At 41.7% G+C, this 23667-nt stretch overlaps 1 protein-coding gene and 1 pseudogene across 4 annotated transcripts in view; both read left to right on the top strand.

Annotated features, from left to right (window-relative positions):
- The window catches only part of LOC148115768 (uncharacterized), an 11790-nt pseudogene extending 6022 nt beyond the window's left edge, over window positions 1-5768 (top strand). Inside the window, exon 3 of the transcript XR_015731737.1 lies at window positions 3109-5768. The product of XR_015731737.1 is annotated as an uncharacterized LOC148115768 (transcript). The remainder of the gene's footprint in view (window positions 1-3108) is intronic.
- LOC132710057 (uncharacterized) lies at window positions 884-23667 on the top strand. Of its 3 annotated transcripts, none has more exons than XM_087884162.1 (3): window positions 884-960; window positions 12346-13798; window positions 16336-23667. In XM_087884162.1, the coding sequence occupies exon 3, from the start codon at window positions 17050-17052 to the stop codon at window positions 19354-19356; it is 2307 nt and encodes a 768-aa protein (XP_087740288.1). In that variant the 5' UTR covers window positions 884-960; window positions 12346-13798; window positions 16336-17049; the 3' UTR covers window positions 19357-23667. The 3 variants fall into 3 exon arrangements, with proteins under 3 accessions (XP_087740288.1, XP_087740289.1, XP_087740290.1); XM_087884163.1 differs by lacking the exon at window positions 884-960 and having other exon boundaries at window positions 10834-12488; window positions 13119-13798; XM_087884164.1 differs by lacking the exon at window positions 884-960 and having other exon boundaries at window positions 10834-12488.

Raw genomic sequence — 23667 nt, 5'->3', positions numbered from 1 at the left:
GATTCTGTCAATGATTATTTCAGCTTCAACCACAATACCTGAGCCAATAAGAGATGCAAACTCAAGGTAAACTGCTCCAAATTCAATTGCAGAAAATACGACTTCAGCAACAGAGTGGTCAATGCCTGGAATGCACTACCTGACTCTCTGGTTTCTTCCCCAAACCCCCAAAACTTTAACCTTAGACCAGTGGTTCTCAACCTGTGGGTCGGGACCCCTTTGGGGGTCAAATGACCCTTTCACAAGGGTCGCCTAAGACCATCGTAGAACACATATTTTCAATGGTTTTAGGAATAATTTTATTGTTGGGGGTCACCACAACATGAGGAACTGTATTAAAGGGTCGCAGCATTAGGAAGGTTGAGAACCACTGCCTTAGACTGTCTACTGTTGACCTCACCCCATTCCTAAGGGGTCTGTAAGGCATAAGCGCACCATCGCTCCTGTCCTAATGTCCATTTTTACTCTTATTCTTTTCATGTATTCCAATTATTTTTATGCTTTTATATGTTTTCTTATATATGCTTGACAAAATAAATAAAAAAATAAAATGTCATGAACTTTCAGGGCTCAGTACGTAGCTAATCTTCGTAAGCTTAGAGGTATCACATTTCACTCTTTTGTTTGGGTCAGTTGCCAGAAGTCAAAAATGACGGTAGCATTTAATCAGTGAAAACCTCTTGCAACCGCCTTAGATAAGAGAGGGGACAAGCGCGTTTTTCTGCCTGTCTGGAGATGGCGCTCAAACAGGCAACACCGGTGGCTAGAAAGCGGACGATACAGCAGGCGGCGCCTGTGGTTGTGTTTAAGGAGTTAAAATCATCAAGTACTGCATTGCTAGAAAGGCTGGGAGGAGACGAGACGCGTAGAGGAACTTCCTCTTCCGGATGGCTGATGGGAGGAAGTTGGTGTGCAGAGCGGCTTTTGTGCTGTTTCCATGGTCGAAGCAGCAGCTGGCAGGTGAGTGGAGGGCAGCAGGTGGGAGGAGAGTCCGGGAGCAACTTGGGCTGGAAGCGGAGAAGCAACTGGGCTGAAGCCTCTCAGCTGCGGCTGCTGCAGGTTCCTTCCCTCCCCAAATGGAAGCCCACTGGTGCTGCAGGCTGGGAAACTGGGGGCTGCAATTTCTGCTGGTGGGAAGCTTGAAAAAGCCTCCTTCCAATGCAGGTTGAGCCTTTGGGGCTGGTTTCCCTCCAGAGGGAGCTCCGTCACTGGAGGTTTGGAAGAGAGCTGGAAGAAACCTTGGAGGTCTCAGACAAATGGCTGTCCCGTCGGTTTAAAAGCCACCAGCAATGGAGCCCCCACAACCTCTGGAGGGAAGCCATTCCCGAAGAATCAACCTTCACTCAAAAGAGGCTTTTTCAATCTTCCAGGCAGTAGAAAATTGCAGCCATTCCCTTCCACTGGCTAATTGTTCTCACTGATGGGATTTTTCCTTAATTCCATCTTTTTTTCTCTCTCCTTGATTAGTTTCCATGCATTGCTTCTTGTCTTGTCCTTCTGGTGCTTTGGAAAAGAAGTTGACCCTTCAAGTATTGGAACACTGCTATCATGTCACCCCTAGTCCTTCCTTTCACTAGACGATTCATTCCCAATTACTGCAACCCACTAATTATCCCTTCTGCTCTTCTCTGCACTCTTTAGAGTCTGGACGCCTTTTTTATATTGTGGTGATGAAAACTGGTTGCAGTAATCCAAGTGTGATTTTAATTTAAAGCATTATCAATTGGTACTAATACTTCATGTGATCTCGATTCTATCCCTCTGTTTAGGCAACCAGAGTTTCTCTTCTTGAGTCGTTTTCCCATTGATAGATTGATAGATTGATTGATAGATTGATTGATTTGATCCATATGCCGCCCTTCTCTTCAGGGCGGCTTACAATGCGTTAAGCAAACTAAAGCACTATTAAGAAACACCATTTGCCTGCAATTACTGCAAGTTCAAATCTTACCAGGCTCAAGGTTGACTCAGCTTTCCATCCTTTCGAGGTAGGTAAAATGAGGACCCGGATTGTGGGGGCAATAAACTGACTTTGTGTAAAAAAGAACACCGCCTGGGGGGGACGAAAGCCCTACTAAGCAGGTATATACAAAAGTATGAAGGCTATTGCTTAACGCATTGTAAGCCACCCTGAGTCTCTGGAGAAGGGCGGCATATTAAACGAACCAATAAATAAATAAATATATATATAATCTATCCTCAGTACATCCAGATATATTTGAGGATAACCCTTTGCAGTGCCAAGAATTTATGATTGACCCAAGTCAACAACATAATTTCATGCTTGAATAGGTATCTTTGTACTCTTCCATGTGTCAAATGAATCATAATTAATGTAAGAGATTATTCTAGCATTGTGGCATGTTTGCTTTTTCGTTGTAATGTATACTTTTTTCACATCTTCTGCAACCATTTTATACACAATTAAACTTACACTTTTTTTTGAAACTTATAGACAAAGAGGATGGCAATAAGAGCACTCTGGACAACTGAGAATAATAAGCATTGTTGAAAAGGAAATAAAATTGAGCCAGAAATCAAAATATATTCCATTTCCTTCAGAAAACCACACAATTCTCCTTCTCCAGCAGCTAATAGACAAAAGAGAGAAAATTAACATGAGATTTTGAGGTGGAAAAAGTAGAGGATACCAAACTCAAGGATACATTGCATGAAAGATCAAGGAAGATTATTTTTCATTCAGAAAAAGATGGAAATAGCTGGAAGTTAGGGGAAAGGAAAAGGTCTTATTGGGCAGGGCACATAGGACAGACAATGATAAACACCACTAAACAATAGATCACACATATTTTTGACCTCAAGAATATCAGTTGTGGAAAAGCTCCATAGATCTCCCTATTGTAGAAAAAACATAGATTACAAATCATAGCTGATTAAACAAGAAGATCCCAACTGTGGAAAAGCCATACAAATTATCTGAATATGCCAAAAAGTTTGGTCAGCACAGCTTCCTTGTGGTTCATGGAACGACCCACACAGGAGAGAAGCCATACGAGTGCTCCATATGTGAACACTTTAGTGAGCACGGCAACATGGTGATACATCACAGGACACGCATCACATAAGAGTGTCCAAATTGTGTGAAAGTTTCATTGGAAATTACAATCTCATGAGACAACAAAGGACTCACACAGGAGAGAAACCCTTTCAATGTCCTGATTGTGGGAAAAGTTTCAGAAACAATTCCAGCCTGGTGATACACCAAAGGACTCACACAGGAGAGAAATCGTTTGAATGTCCTGATTGTGGGAAAAGTTTCAGTCAGAATTCCCACCTGGTGACACACCAGTCGACTCATACAGGAGAGAAACTATTTGAATGTCCTGATTGTGGGGAAAGTTTCAGTTGCAATTCCCACCTGGTGACACACCAGAGGACTCACACAGGAGAGAAATCATTTGAATGTCCTGATTGTGGGAAAAGGTTCAGTTGCAATTCCCACCAGGGGACCCACCAGAGGACTCACACAGGAGAGAAACCATTTGAATGTCCTGATTGTGGGAACAGTTTCAGTCGCAATTCCAGCCTGGTGAGACACCAGAGGACTCACACAGGAGAGAAACCATTTGAATGTCCTGATTGTGGGAAAAGTTTCAGTCAGAATTCCAGCCTGGTGACACACCAGAGGACTCACACAGGAGAGAAACCATTTGAATGTCCAGATTGTGGGAAAAGGTTCAGTAAGAATTCCCACCTGGTGACACACCAGAGGACTCACACAGGAGAGAAACCATTTGAATGTCCTGATTGTGGGAAAAGTTTCAGTCACAATTCCAGCCTGGTGACACACCAGAGGACTCACACAGGAGAGAAACCATTTGAATGTCCAGATTGTGGGAAAAGTTTCAGTCAGAATTCCAGCCTGGTGAGACACCAGAAGACTCACACAGGAGAGAAACCATTTGTATGTCCTGATTGTGGGAAAAGTTTCAGTTGCAATTCCAGCCTGGTGACACACCAGAGGACTCACACAGGAGAGAAACCATTTGAATGTCCAGATTGTGGGAAAAGGTTCAGTAAGAATTCCCACCTGGTGACACACCAGAGGACTCATACAGGAGAGAAACCATTTGAATGTCCTGATTGTGGGAAAAGTTTCAGTCACAATTCCAGCCTGGTGACACACCAGAGGACTCACACAGGAGAGAAACCATTTGAATGTCCAGATTGTGGGAAAAGTTTCAGTTGCAATTCCAGCCTGGTGACACACCAGAGGACTCACACAGGAGAGAAACCATTTGAATGTCCAGATTGTGGGAAAAGTTTCAGTTGCAATTCCAGCCTGGTGACACACCAGAGGACTCACACAGGAGAGAAACCATTTGAATGTCCAGATTGTGGGAAAAGTTTCAGTTGCAATTCCAGCCTGATGACACACCAGAGGACTCATACAGGAGAGAAACCATTTGAATGTCCTGATTGTGGGAAAAGTTTCAGTCAGAATTCCAGCCTGGTGACACACCAGAGGACTCACACAGGAGAGAAACCATTTGAATGTCCTGATTGTGGAAAAAGTTTCAGTCACAATTCCCACCTGGTGAGACACCAGAGGACTCACACATGAGAGAAACCATTTGAATGTCCTGATTGTGGGAAAAGTTTCAGTCACAATTCCAGCCTGGTGACACACCAGAGGACTCACACAGGAGAGAAACCATTTGAATGTCCTGATTGTGGGAAAAGGTTCAGTTGCAATTCCAGCCTGGTGATACACCAGTGGACTCACACAGGAGAGAAACCATATGAGTGCCCAGACTGTGGGAAAGATTTCACTACTAAGACTAGCCTTTTAAATCATGTGCTTATACACACGGGAGAAACCATTTAAGTGCCCCAAGAGTGGACGGTGCTTCAGGAAACATTCCACCCTTATTGCACACAAGAAAATGCAGATGGATTTTCCAAAGTGATGAGTGATGACCTAAAGCAGTGATTTCCAAAGTGGGCGGTACCAAAGTGGGGGGCAGTAGGATGACTTAGGGGGGCAATAAGAGCAAGGGGGATGGCAGGGTGGCGCTAGAGGCAAAAGCGGGTGGCAGGAGGGCACTAAGTGGCAAGGAGGGTGGCCCCCACCCTTTGGCCTGTGCCTCGCAACAGTTACCTCCTTGCAAGCAAAAAGCAAGAAAAAACAGCTCCTTTCAGCTTCAGCATAGGCTAATTAGCACAAGTTGATTAGATTGGCCTCCCGACTCTCCCAGCTGTTTTGCACAGGGCTCTGCTGCTTGCTGCAAAGTCTTGGAGCAGATTTTTTTCCCCTTGTGCTAATCAAGCTATGCTGAAAATGAAACTGAAAGTAAAGCAGGCTTTGCTGTTTGCTGCAAGGAAAAATGAGGCAGAGGCAGAGGGAGATTTCTTTTTCTTCCTTTTCCTCACTAAAAAAGGTAGGTGCAAAAAATGGGAAATTTAGGGCAAAAGAGGAGAGTTCAAGATTTTAAAACGCAAAAGAAAAAAGAAAGAAAAAGGCAAAAATAAAAATGGGAAGGGAGAAAAAGAAATGAAAGAGAAAGATGTTATACATATTTAGAATTGAAATATGAATAGTAGTAAGAAATAAATGGGAAATCATTGTAAAAATGAAATGAGTAATAATTGGAATATTTGTCTTTGTATTTTTGAAATCTAGACAATGATAAGTTTTTCTTTTTTTCTTTTTTTTAAAAATATGAATAAGTATAAACTAACAATTGAAATACCTTTAATGATATATGTTGGTGAAAGTAAAAAGGATTAAGTTGTAACTTGGATAACATTGTTCTATTTTTCATTTAACAGCATTTTCACATATAATTTTAGCTAAAAAATGGAGCTTTAATTCCAGAAGTCCATTCTTTAAAGTTGGACTTCTGGAATTAAAAGTCTCTGGATTAAATGTTACTCCAGACAAAAGGTGGAGAAGAGTATCTTGCTTTTAGACATGATAATAGCTGTCTAGAAAGGTGAGTTATGAGGTATATTTACATCATCAGACCTCAACTATGAGAGACGAAATGAGAAAACAAATCCAGACAATCACATTGCCTGATTTGGAAAGAATTTATTTGCAAATTATGGTGGAAAATAAGTATTTGGTCACCTACAAACAAGCAAGATTTCTGGCTCTCACAGACCTGTAACAACTTCTTTAAGAGGCTCTTCTGTCCTCCACTCAATACCTGTATTAATGGCACCTGTTTGAACTTGTTATTATTATAAAAGACACCTGTGCACAACCTCAAACAGTCACACTCCAAACTCCACTATGGTGAAGACCAAAGAGCTGTCGAAGGGCACCAGAAACAAAATTGTAGACCTGCACCAGGCTGGGAAGACTGAATCTGCAATAGGCAAGCAGCTTGGTGTGAAGAAATCAACTGTGGGAGCAATAATTAGAAAATGGAAGACATACAAGACCACTGATAATCTCCCTCGATCTGGGGCTTCACGCAAGATCTCACCCCGTGGGGTCAAAATGATCACAAGAACGGTGAGCAAACATCCCAGAACTGCATGGGGAGACCTAGTGAATGAGCTGCAGAGAGCTTGGACCAACGTAACAAAGGCTACCATCAGTAACACACTACACCGCCAGGGACTCAGATCCTGCAGTGCCAGACGTGTCCCCCTGCTTAAGACAGTACATGTCCAGGCCCATCTGAAGTTTGCTAAAGAGCATTTGGATGATCCAGAAGAGGATTGGGAGAATGTCATATGGTCAGATGAAACCAAAGTAGAACTGTTTGGTAGAAACACAACTTGTCGTGTTTGGAGGAGAGAGAATGCTGAGTTGCATCCAAAGAACACCATACCTACTGTGAAGCATGGGGGTGGCAATATCATGCTTTGGGGCTGTTTCTCTGCAAAGGGACCAGGACGACTGATCCGTGCACAGGAAAGAATGAATGGGGCCATGTATCGTGAGATTTTGAGTGCAAACCTCCTTCTATCAGCAAGGGCATTGAAGATGAAACGTGGCTGGGTCTTTCAGCATGACAATGATCCCAAACACACTGCCCGGGCAACGAAGGAGTGGCTTCGTAAGAAGCATTTCAAGGTCCTGGAGTGGCCTAGCCAGTCTCCAGATCTCAACCCCATAGAAAACTTTGGAGGGAGTTGAAAGTCCGTGTTGCCCAGCAACAGCCCCAAAACATCACTGCTCTAGAGGAGATCTGCATGGAGGAATGGGCCAACATACCAGCAACAGTGTGTGCCAACCTTGTGAAGACTTACAGAAAACGTTTGACCTCTGTCATTGCCAACAAAGGATATATAACAAAGTATTGAGATGAACTTTTGATATTGACCAAATACTTATTTTCCACCATAATTTGCAAATAAATTCTGTCCAAATCAGACAATGTGATTGTCTGGATTTGTTTTCTCATTTTGTCTCTCATAGTTGAGGTCTACCTATGATGTCAATTACAGGCCTCTCTCATCTTTTTAAGTGGGAGAACTTCCACAATTGGTGGCTGACTAAATACTTTTTTGCCCCACTGTATTTTACTGTTACTGACTTCCTTAGTGGGTCGTGCAAACCGCTATTCCGAACAATGCTATTTATAGGGGGTGGGGGTGGGGGCAGTGGTGGGTTGCCCCGGTTCTATAGAACCGGAAGTAAAACCGGCAGGAGGCCCCACCCACCGACCCCAACATCACCAAAACGCTTCTGTGCATGTGCAGAAGAGCGTGTGCATGCGTGAGCGAAGTGAGCGTTCACGGCCCCACTGCAAACGGGTAGTAAAGGTAAGTAGAACCCACCCCTGGGTGGGGGCCACTGAGGATGAGTTTGTAGTACCAAGGGGGCGGTGGACTGAAAAAGTTTGGGAACCTCTGACCTAAAGTGATGAGTGTAAAGGCTTGAATTTTAAGTCCAGCTGAGAAATGGACTCTTCAATTTGACCAGAAAGAATTTGCTTGATTGTTTTTCTCATCAAGTATGTCATAGTATTAGATGGGAAGGAGGAAAGAAAAAATCGGAACATGTTAGTTCGATAATGGCTGTCTGACTGGCCATCAGCAGCAGAAGTTGCTGGGTATTTATTTCTGCAGAAATTGTGCAATTCTGCAAAAATCATTTTAGGAGTGTTCTCTGCATTTTTATCATAATCAATGAGAGAAATGCCACATGCAGAGTACCAGCCTTTCTCTCCCTGGGTATCCTCGAGATTTTCCACCCCAGAATTTCCCAGGCAGCATCTCTTCGGGATAAGAGAGCTCAGGCTGTAGTTAGAGGTTGTGAGTCCTCATGGAAGCAGAAAACAAGAGGAAAGAGAAATAGTTTATCTTTTCCTAACAATTCATTGCACCAAGCATGTCTGCTCAGGTGGTGAATGAGGCACGCAAGTGGAAGAAACCACATGAATAACAAATATATTGGGGGAGTTTGGGGCAGTGACAAAAGCAGTGTAAAATTTCAGACGCAAAGGCTACTCTGCCTTGCATGTGACCTTCATGGAGAAGAGCTGTAGGAATATTGAGTTGAGAAAAGGGATTGTGTTTTTGAGTACAGGATCTCCAGGTTCATTCGCAACTCCTGTTGTGATTTCCTTCGCTTGGAGGTTCCTCCTTTGCTAGTCTTTGATGGCTGGGAGGTGTGAGCAGAACCAAGGGATTTTTACTTTGGTGATTCCCCCCTTGGTAGGGAAATGTGAGGAAAAAAATTGTACAGTAGATGTTTCATTTCTAAAACAGCATTGCATAAGACTCATGAATAGATTTTGAGGGGGGGAAAGGAAAGTGTCAGCATTTCTGTAAACATTGGGACAATGTAATGCAATGCTCTCTTCCCAACACATGGAAGATCTTTCCTGTTCTTTCACTTCTCTCCCAGGACTCCTTAATTTGTTTAAAAAATTCCTTCAATTAAAGGGGAACATTATTTGTAGCAGTGAAAGTGATATTTTAGCTATGCAGATGGATTATCCTGATTTTGCTGGGATTGGAAGACACCAAAGAATTCCAAGATCATTGGAATCATTCCAAGGTCATTGGAACTAGTCATAGGGTACAAATAAGTAATCAAATCATAGTAGGAAACAATATAAATCGTAAGGATACAAGCCACAAAGTAACAGTCATACAGTCATAAGTGGGAGGAGATGGGTGATAGGAACAATGGGAAGATTAATAGTAATAGTAATTCAGATTTAGTAATTAGTTTGACAGTGTTGAGGGAATTATTTGTTTAGCAGAGTGATGGCCTTCAGGAAAAAACTGTTCTTGTGTCTAGTTGTTCTGGTGTGCAGTGCTCGATAGCCTCATTTTGAGGGTAGGAGTTGAAACATTTTAGGGATCTGTAAATATTTTCACAGCCCTCTTTTTGACTCATGCAGTATGCAGGTCCTCAATGGAAGGCAGGTTGGTAGTAATTGTTTTTTCTGCAGTTCTAATTATCCTCCGAAGTCTGTGTCTGTCTTGTTGGGTTGCAGAACCAAACCAGACAGTTATAGAGGTGCAGATGACACACTCAATAATTCCTTTTTAGAACTGTATCAGCAGTTCCTTGGGCTGTTTGAGCTTCCTGAGTTGGCGCAGAAAGAACATTCTTTGTTGTGCTTTTTTGATGATAGGTGTCCATTTTAGGTCTTGAGATATGATAGAACCTAGAAATTTGAATGTCTCTACTGTTGATACTGTGTTGTCTAGTACTGTGAGAGGTGGAGGTATGGGAGGATTTCTCCTAAATTCTACCACCATTTCTACGGTTTTGAGTGTGTTCAGATCCAGGTTGTTCCATTCATACCACGAGGCTAGTTGTTCAACCTCCTGTCTTTATGCAGATTCATCATTGTCTCGAATGAGACCAGTCACTGTTGTATCATCTGCAAACTTCAGTAGTTTAAGAGATGGATCATTTGAGATGCAGTCATTGGTATATAGAGAGAAGAGAAATGGGGAGAGCACAAATCCTTGCGAGGCGGGCTGTGGTAATTGTACAGGTATCTGATGTGATTCTGCTTAGCTTCACCTGCTGCTTCCTGTCTGTTAGGAAGCTTTTGATCCACTTACAAGGGTGTTCAGGTACCGCTAGCTGGTTTAGTTTAGTTAGAAGTATGTCCGGAATGATGGTATTGAATGCTAAACTAAAGCCTATAAAGGGGACCCTTGCGTAGGTCTTTGGAGATTTAAGACGTTGTAGGATGTAGTGCAGAGCCATATTAACAGCATCATCTGTCAGTCTATATGAGTAGAGAACACAAACTATCTCCCTGCTCCTAGCCCAGCACTGTCACCCACTCTATCAAATTAAAATAGGTGCCAAATTTCTAAAATTTAAAATAGTAAAATGCTCAATATACTTAATATTATCTGATTGTTTTCCTTTTTCTCTTTCCTTGGTGTCGTATTTTAGTGCACATCTTTATCATGTCTTGTTTTATTATGGTTAGACATTGGAAACCCTTCCAATGATCCCAAAGCCTCTGAATCTCTCTCAGGGCTATATAAAAATATGTGTCTTCTGCTAAATGCTTTATTATGTCCTAAAGCCGTGATGGTGAACCTATGGCATGCGTGCCACAGGTGACACACGGAGCAATATCTGTGGACAAGCGAGAGTTGCCCTAGCTCAGCACCAACTGATTTTCAGTCCTTCTGGGCCCACTGGAAGTCGGGAAATGGGCCATTTCCAGCCTCCAGAGAGCCTCCGGAGGGATGGGGAAAGCCATTTTCGCCCTGTCCAGGGTTCAAGAAAGCCTCTGAAGCCTGGGGAGGGAGAAAAACAGGCCTCATGGACCCACCAGTAATCTTTTGCATCACATGCCATAAGTGGGGGGAGCGCAGGGGCCCGGGGGCACATTGAATTTATGGTGTGGGCGCACGTGAACATGTCCTCCCTGCGCTCCCCCCACTTTTGGCACGCAACGGTAAAAAGGTAAGCCATCACTGTCCTAAAGGGTCTTAATCCCATCATCCTGGAGCTGAAGGTCTTTTGTTTTAGCAATAGCAATAGTAGTTAGACTTATATACCGCTTCACAGTGCTTTAACAGCCCTCTCTAAGCGGTTTTACAGAGTCAGCATATTGTCCTCAACAATCTGGCTCATTTTACCCAGCTCGGAAGGATGAGTCTGGTGAGATTCGATCTGCCAAATTGCAGGCAGCTGGCAGTCAGCAGAAGCAGCCTGCAGTACTGCACTCTAACCACTGCGCCACCACTGCTCTTATAGATAGGCTGGCCCAATCTTTCTTAATGGGCACAAAATGCTTGCTGGGGGCTATTAAGAAAGACTGAGTCTGTCTTCCTACCTCTAAAAAAAACACACGTTTCTCCATTTCTCATTTAGGGAAATATAATATTCTGCCTTTTTAATATTTCCCAAAGTATTTCATTCTTCTGGGGAGTGGTGCTGACTTTCTACAAATCATAAAAAGCTCTTTACATTTCCAACATTCATTTGAGGTGCCTTTATACATTCTGGACAATATGGTGGCATATTCAGATCTCATTTTTGGGTAGAATTGCCGCGATAAAAGCCCATGTTTTACCGAAATGGATCTTTTTATTTCAAACGGCTCCTGCAAGATTGGATAATTTTTTTTTTAGGAAATTAGACCAAATTCTAAGTAAATTTATTTGGCAGAGTAAAAAACCCCGTATAAAAAGAAAAATGCTGCAAGAGCACAAAACAAGGGGCGGCTTGGGGCTCCCTATGTGGGAGCTTTACTACCAAGGTTCATCCCTGGTTTGGATAAAAGATTGGGTGATCCTCTCAAGAAAGCGCATTTTGGCAATTGAAGGATATGATTTGCAGCAGGGATGGGATTCCTTCTTGTGGTCTCAGAAAGACAAACAATCCAAATATTTTACAAATCATTATATTAGAGGAATTTTATTAAGGGTTTAGGAAATGGTGAAAAAGCAAGTTTACACACAGATTCCTAAATGGGTGTCTCCGTTAGAGGCAGTGATCCTTCCGACTGCGCACAACACAAAGAGGAACTGGGTTTATGGTGACTTGTTGGATGAAGTCAGGAGACTTAGACCTAGAGCCGATCTCCAAACTAGAGGATTAGATATAGATTGGTGGTCCTATGCGAAAATTCAAACTAGATTCGCTAGGGATAGACAGGAACATGATATTTCCCTTCATTTACAAACTTTTGACAAGTTTCTCCTAAGGGCCGAAGGAAACTTATTTCCAACGTTTACAATTTTCTTCTATCCAATTTTATGGCAGAGGAGATTGTAAAGGACACGATGATTGCCTGGGGGAGAAATATTGGAACAACAATTCACCTTGATGCATGGCAAAAAATATGAAACAAAACTATGAAATTGACCCTTTCTTCCCCATTCAAAGAAAACTTATAAGATGATCTACCGTTGGTATCTCCCCCCCGGCAGAATCGCTAAGATGTTCCCAGGATCCTCTGATAGATGTTGGAAATGTGGGTCGGCCGAGGGTACTTTCTTCCATCAGTGGTGGATTTGTCCGTCGACTAGACGTTATTGGGGGAAAATACAGCAGTGGCTGCTGGAAATAACAGGTATGAGCTTCCCTCTTCACCCAGACCTCTACTTACTAGGAATAAGATCGGATTGGTACATATTTGTCCATGTCTCAACAGCGGCGAGAATGGCATTTGCCCAACTGTGGAAAGATGCAGATACGCCCCCTGACCATCTGATAATAAATAAGATTCTTCAATGTGCTGAGATGGACAGGTTAACATATATGTTAAAAGATAAGAAAGACTCAATATATAATAAAAATTGGGACAGATGCTTTCTCTGGCTTAAAAAAAGGTTAAACCTAGGGTGATAAGATCATTTTAGTAGATTAAATAGATACTTAATAAGCTATATAGTTCTTTATAATTTTGAAAAAAAACAGGCCAATTGTTTTCTAGATAATTAAAAGAACTTGATTGTATTGAAATGTTTGGTTAGGATGATATTAGCTAATATTAATTGGAGAGTGAGTTTAACTCTTAGTTAGTCATGTTTGTTGTTTGGTTTTAGTCTTGTGTTTATGTGTCCCTACATTTCATTTCTTATATTGTTTTCCAATCATTCTTATGTGTTAATTTTACTGTAAATATTTAATAAAGATATTTTTAAAATTAAAAAAAAAAGAGATACAAACTCAAGGTAAACCGGTCCAAACTCAATTGCAGAAAATACGACTTCAGCAACAGAGTGATCAATGCCTGGAATGCACGACCTGACTCTGTGGTTTCTTCCCCAAATCCCCAAAACTTTAACCTTAAACTGTCTACTGTTGACCTCACCCCATTCCTAAGAGGTCTGTAAGGCATAAGCGCACCATCGTTCCTGTCCTCATGTCCCTTTTTACTCTTATTCTTTTCATGTATTCCAACTATGTTTATGCTTTTATATGTTTTCTTATATATGCTTGACAAATAAAATAAATAAAATAAAATAAAATGTCATGAACTTTCAGGGCTCAGCACGTAGCTAATCTTCGTAAGCTTAGTGGTATCACATTTCACTCTTTTGTTTGGGTCAGTTGCCAGAAGTCAAAAATGACGGTAGCATTTAATCAGTGAAAACCTCTTGCAACCGCCTTAGATAAGAGAGGGGACAAGCGCGTTTTTCTGCCTGTCTGGAGATGGCGCTCAAACAGGCAACACCGGTGGCTAGAAAGCGGACGGTACAGCAGGCGGCGCCTGTGGTTGTGTTTAAGGAGTTAAAATCATCAAGTACTGCATTGCTAGAAAGGCTGGGAGGAGAGGAGACGCGCAGAGGAACTTCCTCTTCCGGATGGCTGATGGGAGGAAGTTGGTGTGCAGAGCGGCTTTTGTGCTGTTTCCATGGTGGAAGCAGCAGCTGGCAGGTGAGTGGAGGGCAGCAGGTGGGAGGAGAGTCCGGGAGCAACTTGGGCTGGAAGCGGAGAAGCAACTGGGCTGAAGCCTCTCAGCTGCGGCTGCTGCAGGTTCCTTCCCTCCCCAAATGGAAGCCCACTGGTGCTGCAGGCTGGGAAACTGGGGGCTGCAATTTCTGCTGGTGGGAAGCTTGAAAAAGCCTCCTTCCAATGCAGGTTGAGCCTTTGGGGCTGGTTTCCCTCCAGAGGGAGCTCCGTCACTGGAGGTTTGGAAGAGAGCTGGAAGAAACCTTGGAGGTCTTAATGACGTCTCAGACAAATGGCTGTCCCGTCGGTTTAAAAGCCACCAGCAATGGAGCCCCCACAACCTCTGGAGAGAAGCCATTCCCGAAGAATCAACCTTCACTCAAAAGAGGCTTTTTCAGTCTTCCAGGCAGCAGAAAATTGCAGCCATTCCCTTCCACTGGCTAATTGTTCTCACTGATGGGATTTTTCCTTAATTCCAGGTTTTTTTCTCTCCTTGATTAGTTTCCATGCATTGCTTCTTGTCTTGTCCTTCTGGTGCTTTGGAAAAGAAGTTGACCCTCCAAGTATTGGAACACTGCTATCATGTCACCCCTAGTCCTTCCTTTCACTAGACGATTCATTCCCAATTACTGCAACCCACTAATTATCCCTTCTGCTCTTCTCTGCACTCTTTATAGAGTCTGGACGCCTTTTTTATATTGTGGTGATGAAAAGTGGTTGCAGTAATCCAAGTGTGATCTTAATTACAGCATTATGTGCATTATGTACTACCAAGAGCCTTGGTAGTACAGGGGTTTAAGGCACCCTGTTATTAAGCTTATTAAGACCAGCTGCCTGCAATTACTGCAGGGTTCGAATCTCGCCAAGGCTCAAGGTTGACTCAGCCTTCCATCCTTTCTAAGGTAGGTGAAATGAGGACCCAGTTTGTGGGGGCAATAAGCTGACTTTGTATAAATATACAAAAGGATGAAGGCTATTGCTGAGCACATTGTAAGCCGCCCTGAGTCTTCGGAGAAGGGCGGCATATAAATTAAATTAAAAAAAAAATTATAAATTGGTACTAATACTTCATGTGATCTCAATTCTATCCCTCTGTTTAGGCAGCCAGAGTTTCTCAGGCTTCTTGAGTTTTTTTCCCATTGATTGATTGATTGATTGATTGATTGATTGATTGATTGATTGATTCGATCCATATGCCACTCTTCTCCGGAGATTCAGGGCGGCTTACAATGCATTAAGCAATAGCGTTAAGCAAACTAAAGCACTATTATGTAACACCATTTGCCTGCAATTACTGCAAGTTCAAATCTCACCAGGCTCAAGGTTGACTCAGCTTTCCATCCTTTCGAGGTAGGTAAAATGAGGACCCGGATTGTGGGGGCAATAAGCTGACTTTGTGTAAAAAAGAACACCGCTTGGGGGGGCCGAAAGCCCTACTAAGCAGGTATATACAAAAGTATGAAGGCTATTGCTTAACGCATTGTAAGCCGCCTTGAGTCTCCAGCGAAGGGCGGCATATTAATCGAACCTATATACATATACATATACATATACATATATATATATATATATGTATATGTGTGTGTATATATATATATATATATATGTATATATATATGTATATATATATATATATCTCAATTTTCTTACTTCTTCGTAGGGTTTATGTGTGTTTTTCTTCTAGCCAGGTTTTCCCTACGTAGCCAAGGTTTTTTTGTAGCTCCAGCTTTAGGTCTCCCACCTAGCAGTGAGAGCTTGCTAGGTGTTAGAAAAGAAAAAAGCCCAGAACCGAGTAGATGAGATTCTACTGAGCTGGAGCTACAAAAAACCTTGGCTACGTAGGGAAAACCTGGCTAGAAGAAAAACACACATAAACCCTACGAAGAAGTAAGAAAATTGATACTATGATTTTACAGGGAGGATATGGGTGTGGCCTACTGATGACAGCTAACGATCTAGAAATGGATCTATTTAGGTCTCCCACCTAGCAGTGAGAGCTTGCTAGGTGTTAGAAAAGAAAAAAGCCCAGAACCGAGTAGATGAGATTCTACTGAGCTGGAGCTACAAAAAAACCTTGGCTACGTAGGGAAAACCTGGCTAGAAGAAAAACATATATATATACATATACATATACATATACATATACATATACATATACATATACATATACATATACATATACATATACATATACATATACATATACATATACATATACATATATATATATATATATATATATATATATATATATATATATAATCTATCCTCAGTACATCCAGATATATTTGAGGATAATTCTTAGTGCCAAGAATTTATGATTGACCCAAGTCAACAACATAATTTCATGGTTGAATAGATATCTTGGTACTCTTCCATGTGTGAAATGAATCATAATTAATGTAAGAGATTATTGTAGCATTGTGGAATGTTTGCTTTTTTGTTGTAATTATACTTTTTTTCACATCTTCTGCAACCATTTTATACACAATTAAAGTTACACTTTTCTTTAAAACTTACAGACAAAGAGGATGGCAATAAGAGCACTCTGGACACCTGAGAATAACAAGCAACGTTGAAAAGGAAATAAAATTGAGCCAGAAATCAAAATATATTCCAGTTCCTTCAGAAAACCACACAATTCTCCTTCTCCAGCAGCTAATAGACAAAAGAGAGAAAATTAACAAGAGATTTTGAGCTGGAAAAAGTAGAGGATACGAAACTCAAGGATACATTGCATGAAAGATCAAGGAAGATTATTTTTCATTCAGAAAAAGATGGAAATAGCTGGAAGTTAGGGGGAAGGAAAAGGTCTTATTGGGCAGGGCACACAGGACAGACAATGATACAGGCCTTGCTTTGGGAAGAAGCAATCGGCTTTAATCAAAGCACCACTAAACAATAGATCACACATATTTTTGACCTCAAGAATATCAGTTGTGGAAAAGCTCCATAGATCTGCCTATTGTAGAAAAAGCACAGATTGCAAATCATAGCTGATTTAACAAGAAGATCCCAACTGTACAAAAGCCATACAAATTATCTGAATATGCCAAAAAGTTTGGTCAGAACAGCCTCCTTGTGGTTCATGGAACGACTCCCACAGGAGAGAAGCCATACAAGTACTCCCGATGTGAATACTTTAGTGAGCAAGGCAACATGGTAATACATCACAGGACACCCATCAAGTAAGAGTGTCCAAATTGTGTGAAAGTATCATTGGAAGTTACCATCTCATGAAACAACAAAGGACTCACACAGGAGAGAAACCCTTTGAATGTCCTGATTGTGGGAAAAGTTTCAGTCACAATTCCAGCCTGGTGAAACACCAGAGGACTCACACAGGAGAGAAACCATTTGAATGTCCTGATTGTGGGAAAAGTTTCAGTCAGAAGTCCAGCCTGGTGACACACCAGTCGACTCACACAGGAGAGAAACCATTTGAATGTCCTGATTGTGGGAAGAGTTTCAGTCACAATTTCAACCTGGTGACACACCAGAGGACTCACACAGGAGAGAAACCATTTGAATGTCCTGATTGTGGGAAAAGGTTCAGTCAGAATTCCAACCTGGTGTACCACCAGAAGACTCACACAGGAGAGAAACAATTTGAATGTCCTGATTGTGGGAAAAGATTCAGAAACAATTCCAGTCTGGTGGCACACCAGAGGACTCACACAGGAGAGAAACCATTTGAATGTCCTGATTGTGGGAAAAGATTCAGAAACAATTCCAGTCTGGTGATACACCAGAGGACTCACACAGGAGAGAAACCATTGGAATGTCCTGATTGTGGGAAAAGGTTCAGTCAGAATTCCAACCTGGTATATCACCAGAAGACTCACACAGGAGAGAAACCATTTGAATGTCCTGATTGTGGGAAAAGATTCAGAATCAATTCCAGTCTGGTGGCACACCAGAGGACTCACACAGGAGAGAAACCATTTGAATGTCCTGATTGTGGGAAAAGTTTCATTCACAATTCCAGCCTGGTGACACACCAGAGGACTCACACAGGAGAGAAACTATTTGAATGTCCAGATTGTGGGAAAAGTTTCAGTCACAATTCCAGCCTGGTGAAACACCAGAGGACTCACACAGGAGAGAAACCATTTGAATGTCCTGATTGTGGGAAAAGGTTCAGTCAGAATTCCAACCTGGTGAAACACCAGAAGGCTCACACAGGAGAGAAACCATTTGAATGTCCTGATTGTGGGAAAAGATTCAATCACAATTTTGACCTGGTGATACACCAGAGGTCTCACACAGGACAGAAACTATTTGAATGTCCTGATTGTGGGAAAAGTTTCAGTCAGAAGTCCGGCCTGGTGAGACACCAGAGGACTCACACAGGAGAGAAACTATTTGAATGTCCTGATTGTGGGAAAAGTTTCAGTCGCAATTTTGACCTGGTGACACACCAGAGGACTCACACAGGAGAGAAACCATTTGAATGTCCTGATTGTGGGAAAAGGTTCAGTCGCAATTCCAACCTGGTGAGTCACCAAAAGATTCACACAGGAGAGAAACCCTTTGAATGTCCTGATTGTGGGAAAGATTTCAGTCAAAATTCCCACCTGGTGACACACCAGAGGACTCACACAGGAGAGAAACCATTTGAATGTCCAGATTGTGGGAAAAGTTTCAATCGGAATTCCAGCCTGGTGACACACCAGAGAACTCACACAGGAGAGAAACCATTTGAATGTCCAGATTGTGGGAAAAGTTTCAGTTGGAATTCCAGCCTGGTGACACACCAGAGAACTCACACAGGAGAGAAACCATTTGAATGTCCTGATTGTGGGAAAAGTTTCAGTCGCAATTCCCACCTGGTGACACACCAGGATACTCACACAGGAGAGAAACCATTTGAATGTCCAGATTGTGGGAAAAGGTTCAGTCAGAATTCTGAGCTGGTGAGACACCAGAGGACTCACACAGGAGAGAAACCATTTGAATGTCCTGATTGTGGGAAAAGATTCAGTCGCAATTCCAGCCTGGTGACACACCAGAGGACTCACACAGGAGAGAAACCATTTGAATGTCCTGATTGTGGGAAAAGTTTCAGTCGCAATTCCAGCCTGGTGACACACCAGGAGACTCACAGAGGAGAAAAACCATTTGAATGTCCAGATTGTGGGAAAGATTTCAGTCAAAATTCCAGCCTGGTGACACACCAGAGGACTCACACAGGAGAGAAACCATTTGAATGTCCAGATTGTGGGAAAGATTTCGGTCAGAATTCCTCCCTGGTGACACACCAGAGGACTCACAGAGGAGAAAAACCATTTGAATGTCCAGATTGTGGGAAAGATTTCAGTCAAAATTCCAGCCTGGTGACACACCAGGAGACTCACACAGGAGAGAAACCATTTGAATGTCCAGATTGTGGGAAAGATTTCGGTCAAAATTCCTCCCTGGTGACACACCAGAGGACTCACAGAGGAGAGAAACCATTTGAATGTCCAGATTGTGGGAAAGATTTCAGTACTAAGACTAGCCTTTTAAATCATGTGCTTTTACACATGGGAGAAACCATTTAAGTGCCCCAAGAGTGGACGGTGCTTCAGGAAACATTCCACCCTTATTGCACACAAGAAAATGTGCATGGATTTTCCAAAGTGATGAGTGATGATCTAAAGCAGTGGTTCTCAAAGGGGCCGTACCAAAGTTGGGGGCCGGTGGGATGACTTAGGGGGGCAGTAAGACGCAAGGGGGTCGGCAGGGGGGCGCTAGAGGCAAAAGGGCACGGCAGGGCGGCGCTAAGTGGCAAGGAGGGTGGCCCCCACCCTTTGGCCTGTGCCTCGCAGCAGTTACCTCCTTGCAAGGAAACAGCAAGAAAAAACAGCTCCTTTCAGCTTCAGCACAGGCTAATTAGCACAAGTTGATTAGATTGGCCTCCCGACTCTCTCAGCTGTTTTGGGCAGGGCTCTCCTGCTTGCTGCAAAGAGTGTTGGAGCAGATTTTTTTCCCCTTGTGCTAATCAAGCTATGCTGAAAACGAAACTGAAAGTAAAGCCTGCTGTTTGCTATTTGCTGCAAGAAAAAATTAGGCAGAGGCCAAGGGAAAATTCTTTTTCTTCTTTTTCCTCACTAAAAAAGGTAGGTGCAAACAATGGGAAATTTAGGGCAGGAGAGGAGAGTTCAAAATTTTAAAACACAAAAGAAAAAAAGGGGAAAGAAAAAGGCAAAAATAAAAATGGGAAGGGAGAAAAAGAAATGAAAGAGAAAGATGTTATACATATTTAGAATTGAAATATGAATAATAGTAAGAAATAAATGGGAAATCATGATTGTAAAAATGAAATGAATAATAATTGGAATATTTGTCTTTGTATTTTTGAAATCTAGATGACGATAAGTTTTCTTTTTTCTTTTTTTTAGAAATATGAATAAGTATAAACTTTAACAATTGAAATACCTTGAATGGTGTATGGTGTTGAAAGTAAAAAGGATTAAGTTGTAGGTTGGATAACATTGTTCTATTTTTCATTAACAGCATTTTCACACATAATTTCTACAACTAGCATCCTTCTCTTTATTAACAAATTAACTTTTTGACTGACTCTTAACCATTTTCTTAGTCTCTCCACAGTTCTCTTTCTTGATGTTTTCCTCCCTTTCTCCCATTTCTTTACCTTCTTCTTTTTCCTGTTCTTATATCTCCCCTTCAGCCTTTTTCCTTTAATTTTAACTCTATTACATTTCATTCTCAATCTTACCCCATTTATTTCACTTCATATTTGAGATGTATTTTGGGTGTCCTCCTGGACTCACGGTTGAGTCTAGAAGATCATATAATGACCATGACCAGGGGGCCATACGCCCAGATTCGTCTGGTGCGCCAGTTGTGTCCCTACTTGGACCAAGATGCCCTACGCACAGTTACTCATGCGCTAGTCACGTCACATATTGACTACTGTAACACTCTCTACGTGGGGCTGCCCTTGAGGGCCACTCGGAGGCTTCAGCTGGTGCAAAATGCAGCCGGGCGGGTTGTGATGGGAGAATCTCGATATTCCCATGTTACACCCCTCCTGCGCGACTTGCATTGGTTACCGGTTGCCCTCCGGGTGAGATTCAAGGTGCTGGCGATGACCTATAAAGCCCTACATGGCTTAGGCCCAGGATATTTGGCGGACCACCTGTAGCCAGCAACGACATCCCATCGCCCGGTCCGCGCCCATAGGGCCTGGTCAGGGTGCCGTTGGCTAGACAGTGTCGGCTGGCGGCCCCCAGGGGTAGAGACTTCTCTGTGGGTGCGCCCACCCTCTGGAATCAACTACCCTTGGAGCTCCGGTTGGCTCCTGACCTCGTACCTTCCGCTGCGAATTAAAAACTTGGTTATTCAAGTTCCACAACCTGGACTGATGGGGTTTTAAGGGTTTTAAATTTTAGTGGGTCTAATCAGATTTTAACTTTGTATTATGGCTTTGTGAATTTTATTATTGTGAGCCGCCCTGAGTCCATTGGGAGATAGGGCGGCATATAAGCCAAATAAAATAAATAAATATTTTCCCACATCCATTTTTATTCTATCACTATTGAACCCAGTGTAATCATCTTTAACTTTTTTCCCCAATTGTTTCCTTTTCAATATTATCTCCTTGTTTCTCTTGCTTCTCATTCATCTTTTTTTTTTTGCAAGCTAACCAATTCTCTGCTTCTTTATTTCCCTTAAATGCCTCCCTTATTTTTTGAAACATCTCCCTTAGCGTCTCATATTCATCCTCCCAATTCTCCATATTTTCAATTTTAAAAGGCTAGGATTTTTAAGCTTATTCTTTTCATTTCCATATGTGGGGGTGGGATGCTTTTCAAGGAGCCACAAGGGGGCCTGAGAGCAGAGTCATTCTGACAGTGTCCTTTAAAATTGCTTGGAAGACCCATTTTTTCCCTAACAATAATGGTTTGTATACTTTGGAATAAAACATATACCTGGAAAAAGTACTTGGAAAACTTGGACAACGAAAAGAAAGGCAGGACTGGATTCATTATCAGTAGCTAGTAGTTCATTGTTATCAGAGATTCCCACTGATTCTAAACTCATTTTAAGACTGGGATTGGTGACTACTGAAATTTAAGTATTCAACATTGATCTCAGAACTCTTTGATTTGAACTATGGCAAGAAAAATCGTAAAATGGGGCAAAATTTTACTCCAGAAAAGGGTGGCATATAAATCGAACCAATAAATAAATAAACAAATAAAACTCACTTAACCATAATAATTTCTAGATATTTTAAGTGTAGAGAATTCAAGTGTTGAGAATGACCCATTATTTCATCTCTTTTTCCACACTAGGTACCACTATTTGATTTCTTTTCCTTTTATTCAAATAACAACAGAAAACCCAATACAGTTCAGTATGAATTGGCTTTCCAGTCCTTCCGTGATGCACTTTTTCACATTGGTTATCTAGTTTAAATGTCAAAGGAAAATCAATGATATATTTTTCAGACCTTTGGAGGATCACACTGTCAATTGTTCACACTGCTCAAGCAAAACTAACAGGTGTGAATTAAGTTTTAGCTAAAAAATGGAGCTTTAATTCCAGAAGTCCATTCTTTAAACTTGGACTTCTGGAATTCAAAGGCTCTGGATTAAATGGTACTCCAGACAAAAGATGGAGAAGAGTATCTTGCTTTTAGACATGATAATAGCTGTCTAGAAAGGTGAGTTACGAGCTATTTTGACAACATCAGAAATTTAATTTATTACCTGTTAAAAATGCAAAGACAAGGAGTACAAGGAGCAAATAAAAGACCTTCATGTTGGGGTTGGTTCTGGACCAAATCTTACTTGTGGGGCGGAAACCAGCTCTCAGCCCTCCTTGTGACTTCTTGAAAAGAATCCCCCCCACACACACGCTCCACCGCCTGAGGAGGCAGGGGAGGGCTGCAGGTTGATCCCAAGGGGGTCTGGGAATGGGTGTGAATTCATCCCACAGCCCTCTCCATCCCCTCCTCTGTGAAATTGCTTTCTCCCACTCGCTGGTGGTCAGCAAATTCAAAAGGAACCCCCAGCTGAGAATCACTGCTCTAGATTGGTTGATTCAGGGGATTTCTCTAGCGTTAACTAATAGCGTTAGCTATCTTTGTTACAGGGATAAATTTATATTGGAGCAGCCTGCAGACCTCCCAAAGTCTCTGTGCACACTGTTTTTGCAAAAAACGGGCCGGTTTTTCACAAAAACGGATATGCGGGGCAAGGCTTCAGGAGGCCAAAAATGGCTGTATTCCTTTTTTAAAAAAACAAACTTTATTAAATTATCAAACAATTATAAAAACAATTAAAACCATAATAAGATATTCATATACATAGACCATATCATATTTGACGTTTCATTTCTATTCTTTTACATATCTATATATATTCTTCTGCTCTACACATTATACATTTCATAACTATTCCCATATTCATTCTCCTGACGGTGAAGTCATTGTTGGTATTTATAGGAAATAAGCATGGAAATACACTCTCAATTATCAGTTCTTAGTTTAAAACTCACTATTAGAAAAAAGTAAAATTTAATACTCATCAAAATTATCTTTATGTTTTACTAAATATATCCTTATCCACTTTCTTTTCGCTTAATCCAATCGTACCACTTATCCCATACCTTAAAATACTTTGAGCTTTCCTTATCCTTTAATTTCAGTGTTAGTTGATCTGATTCCGCACATGCATATATTTTTTGTATTATCTGCTGGTCGGTTGGCAAATAATCGGTCTTCCAAACTTGTGCAATTGCTATTCTGGCTGCCGTAATTATATGATGTATTAAATATGTCATTTCTTTTCTGATATTTTGATTATATATTCCTAATAAAAAAATCTCTGGGTCTAATTCTA

This window comes from Pantherophis guttatus, chromosome 2 (assembly GCF_059756535.1).
Source record: "Pantherophis guttatus breed Tessera chromosome 2, ASM5975653v1, whole genome shotgun sequence".
In the NCBI taxonomy this organism is placed as follows: domain Eukaryota; kingdom Metazoa; phylum Chordata; class Lepidosauria; order Squamata; family Colubridae; genus Pantherophis; species Pantherophis guttatus.
The sequence above is the reverse complement of the archived record's forward strand: the minus strand, read 5'-3'. Positions and strand labels throughout refer to the sequence as shown.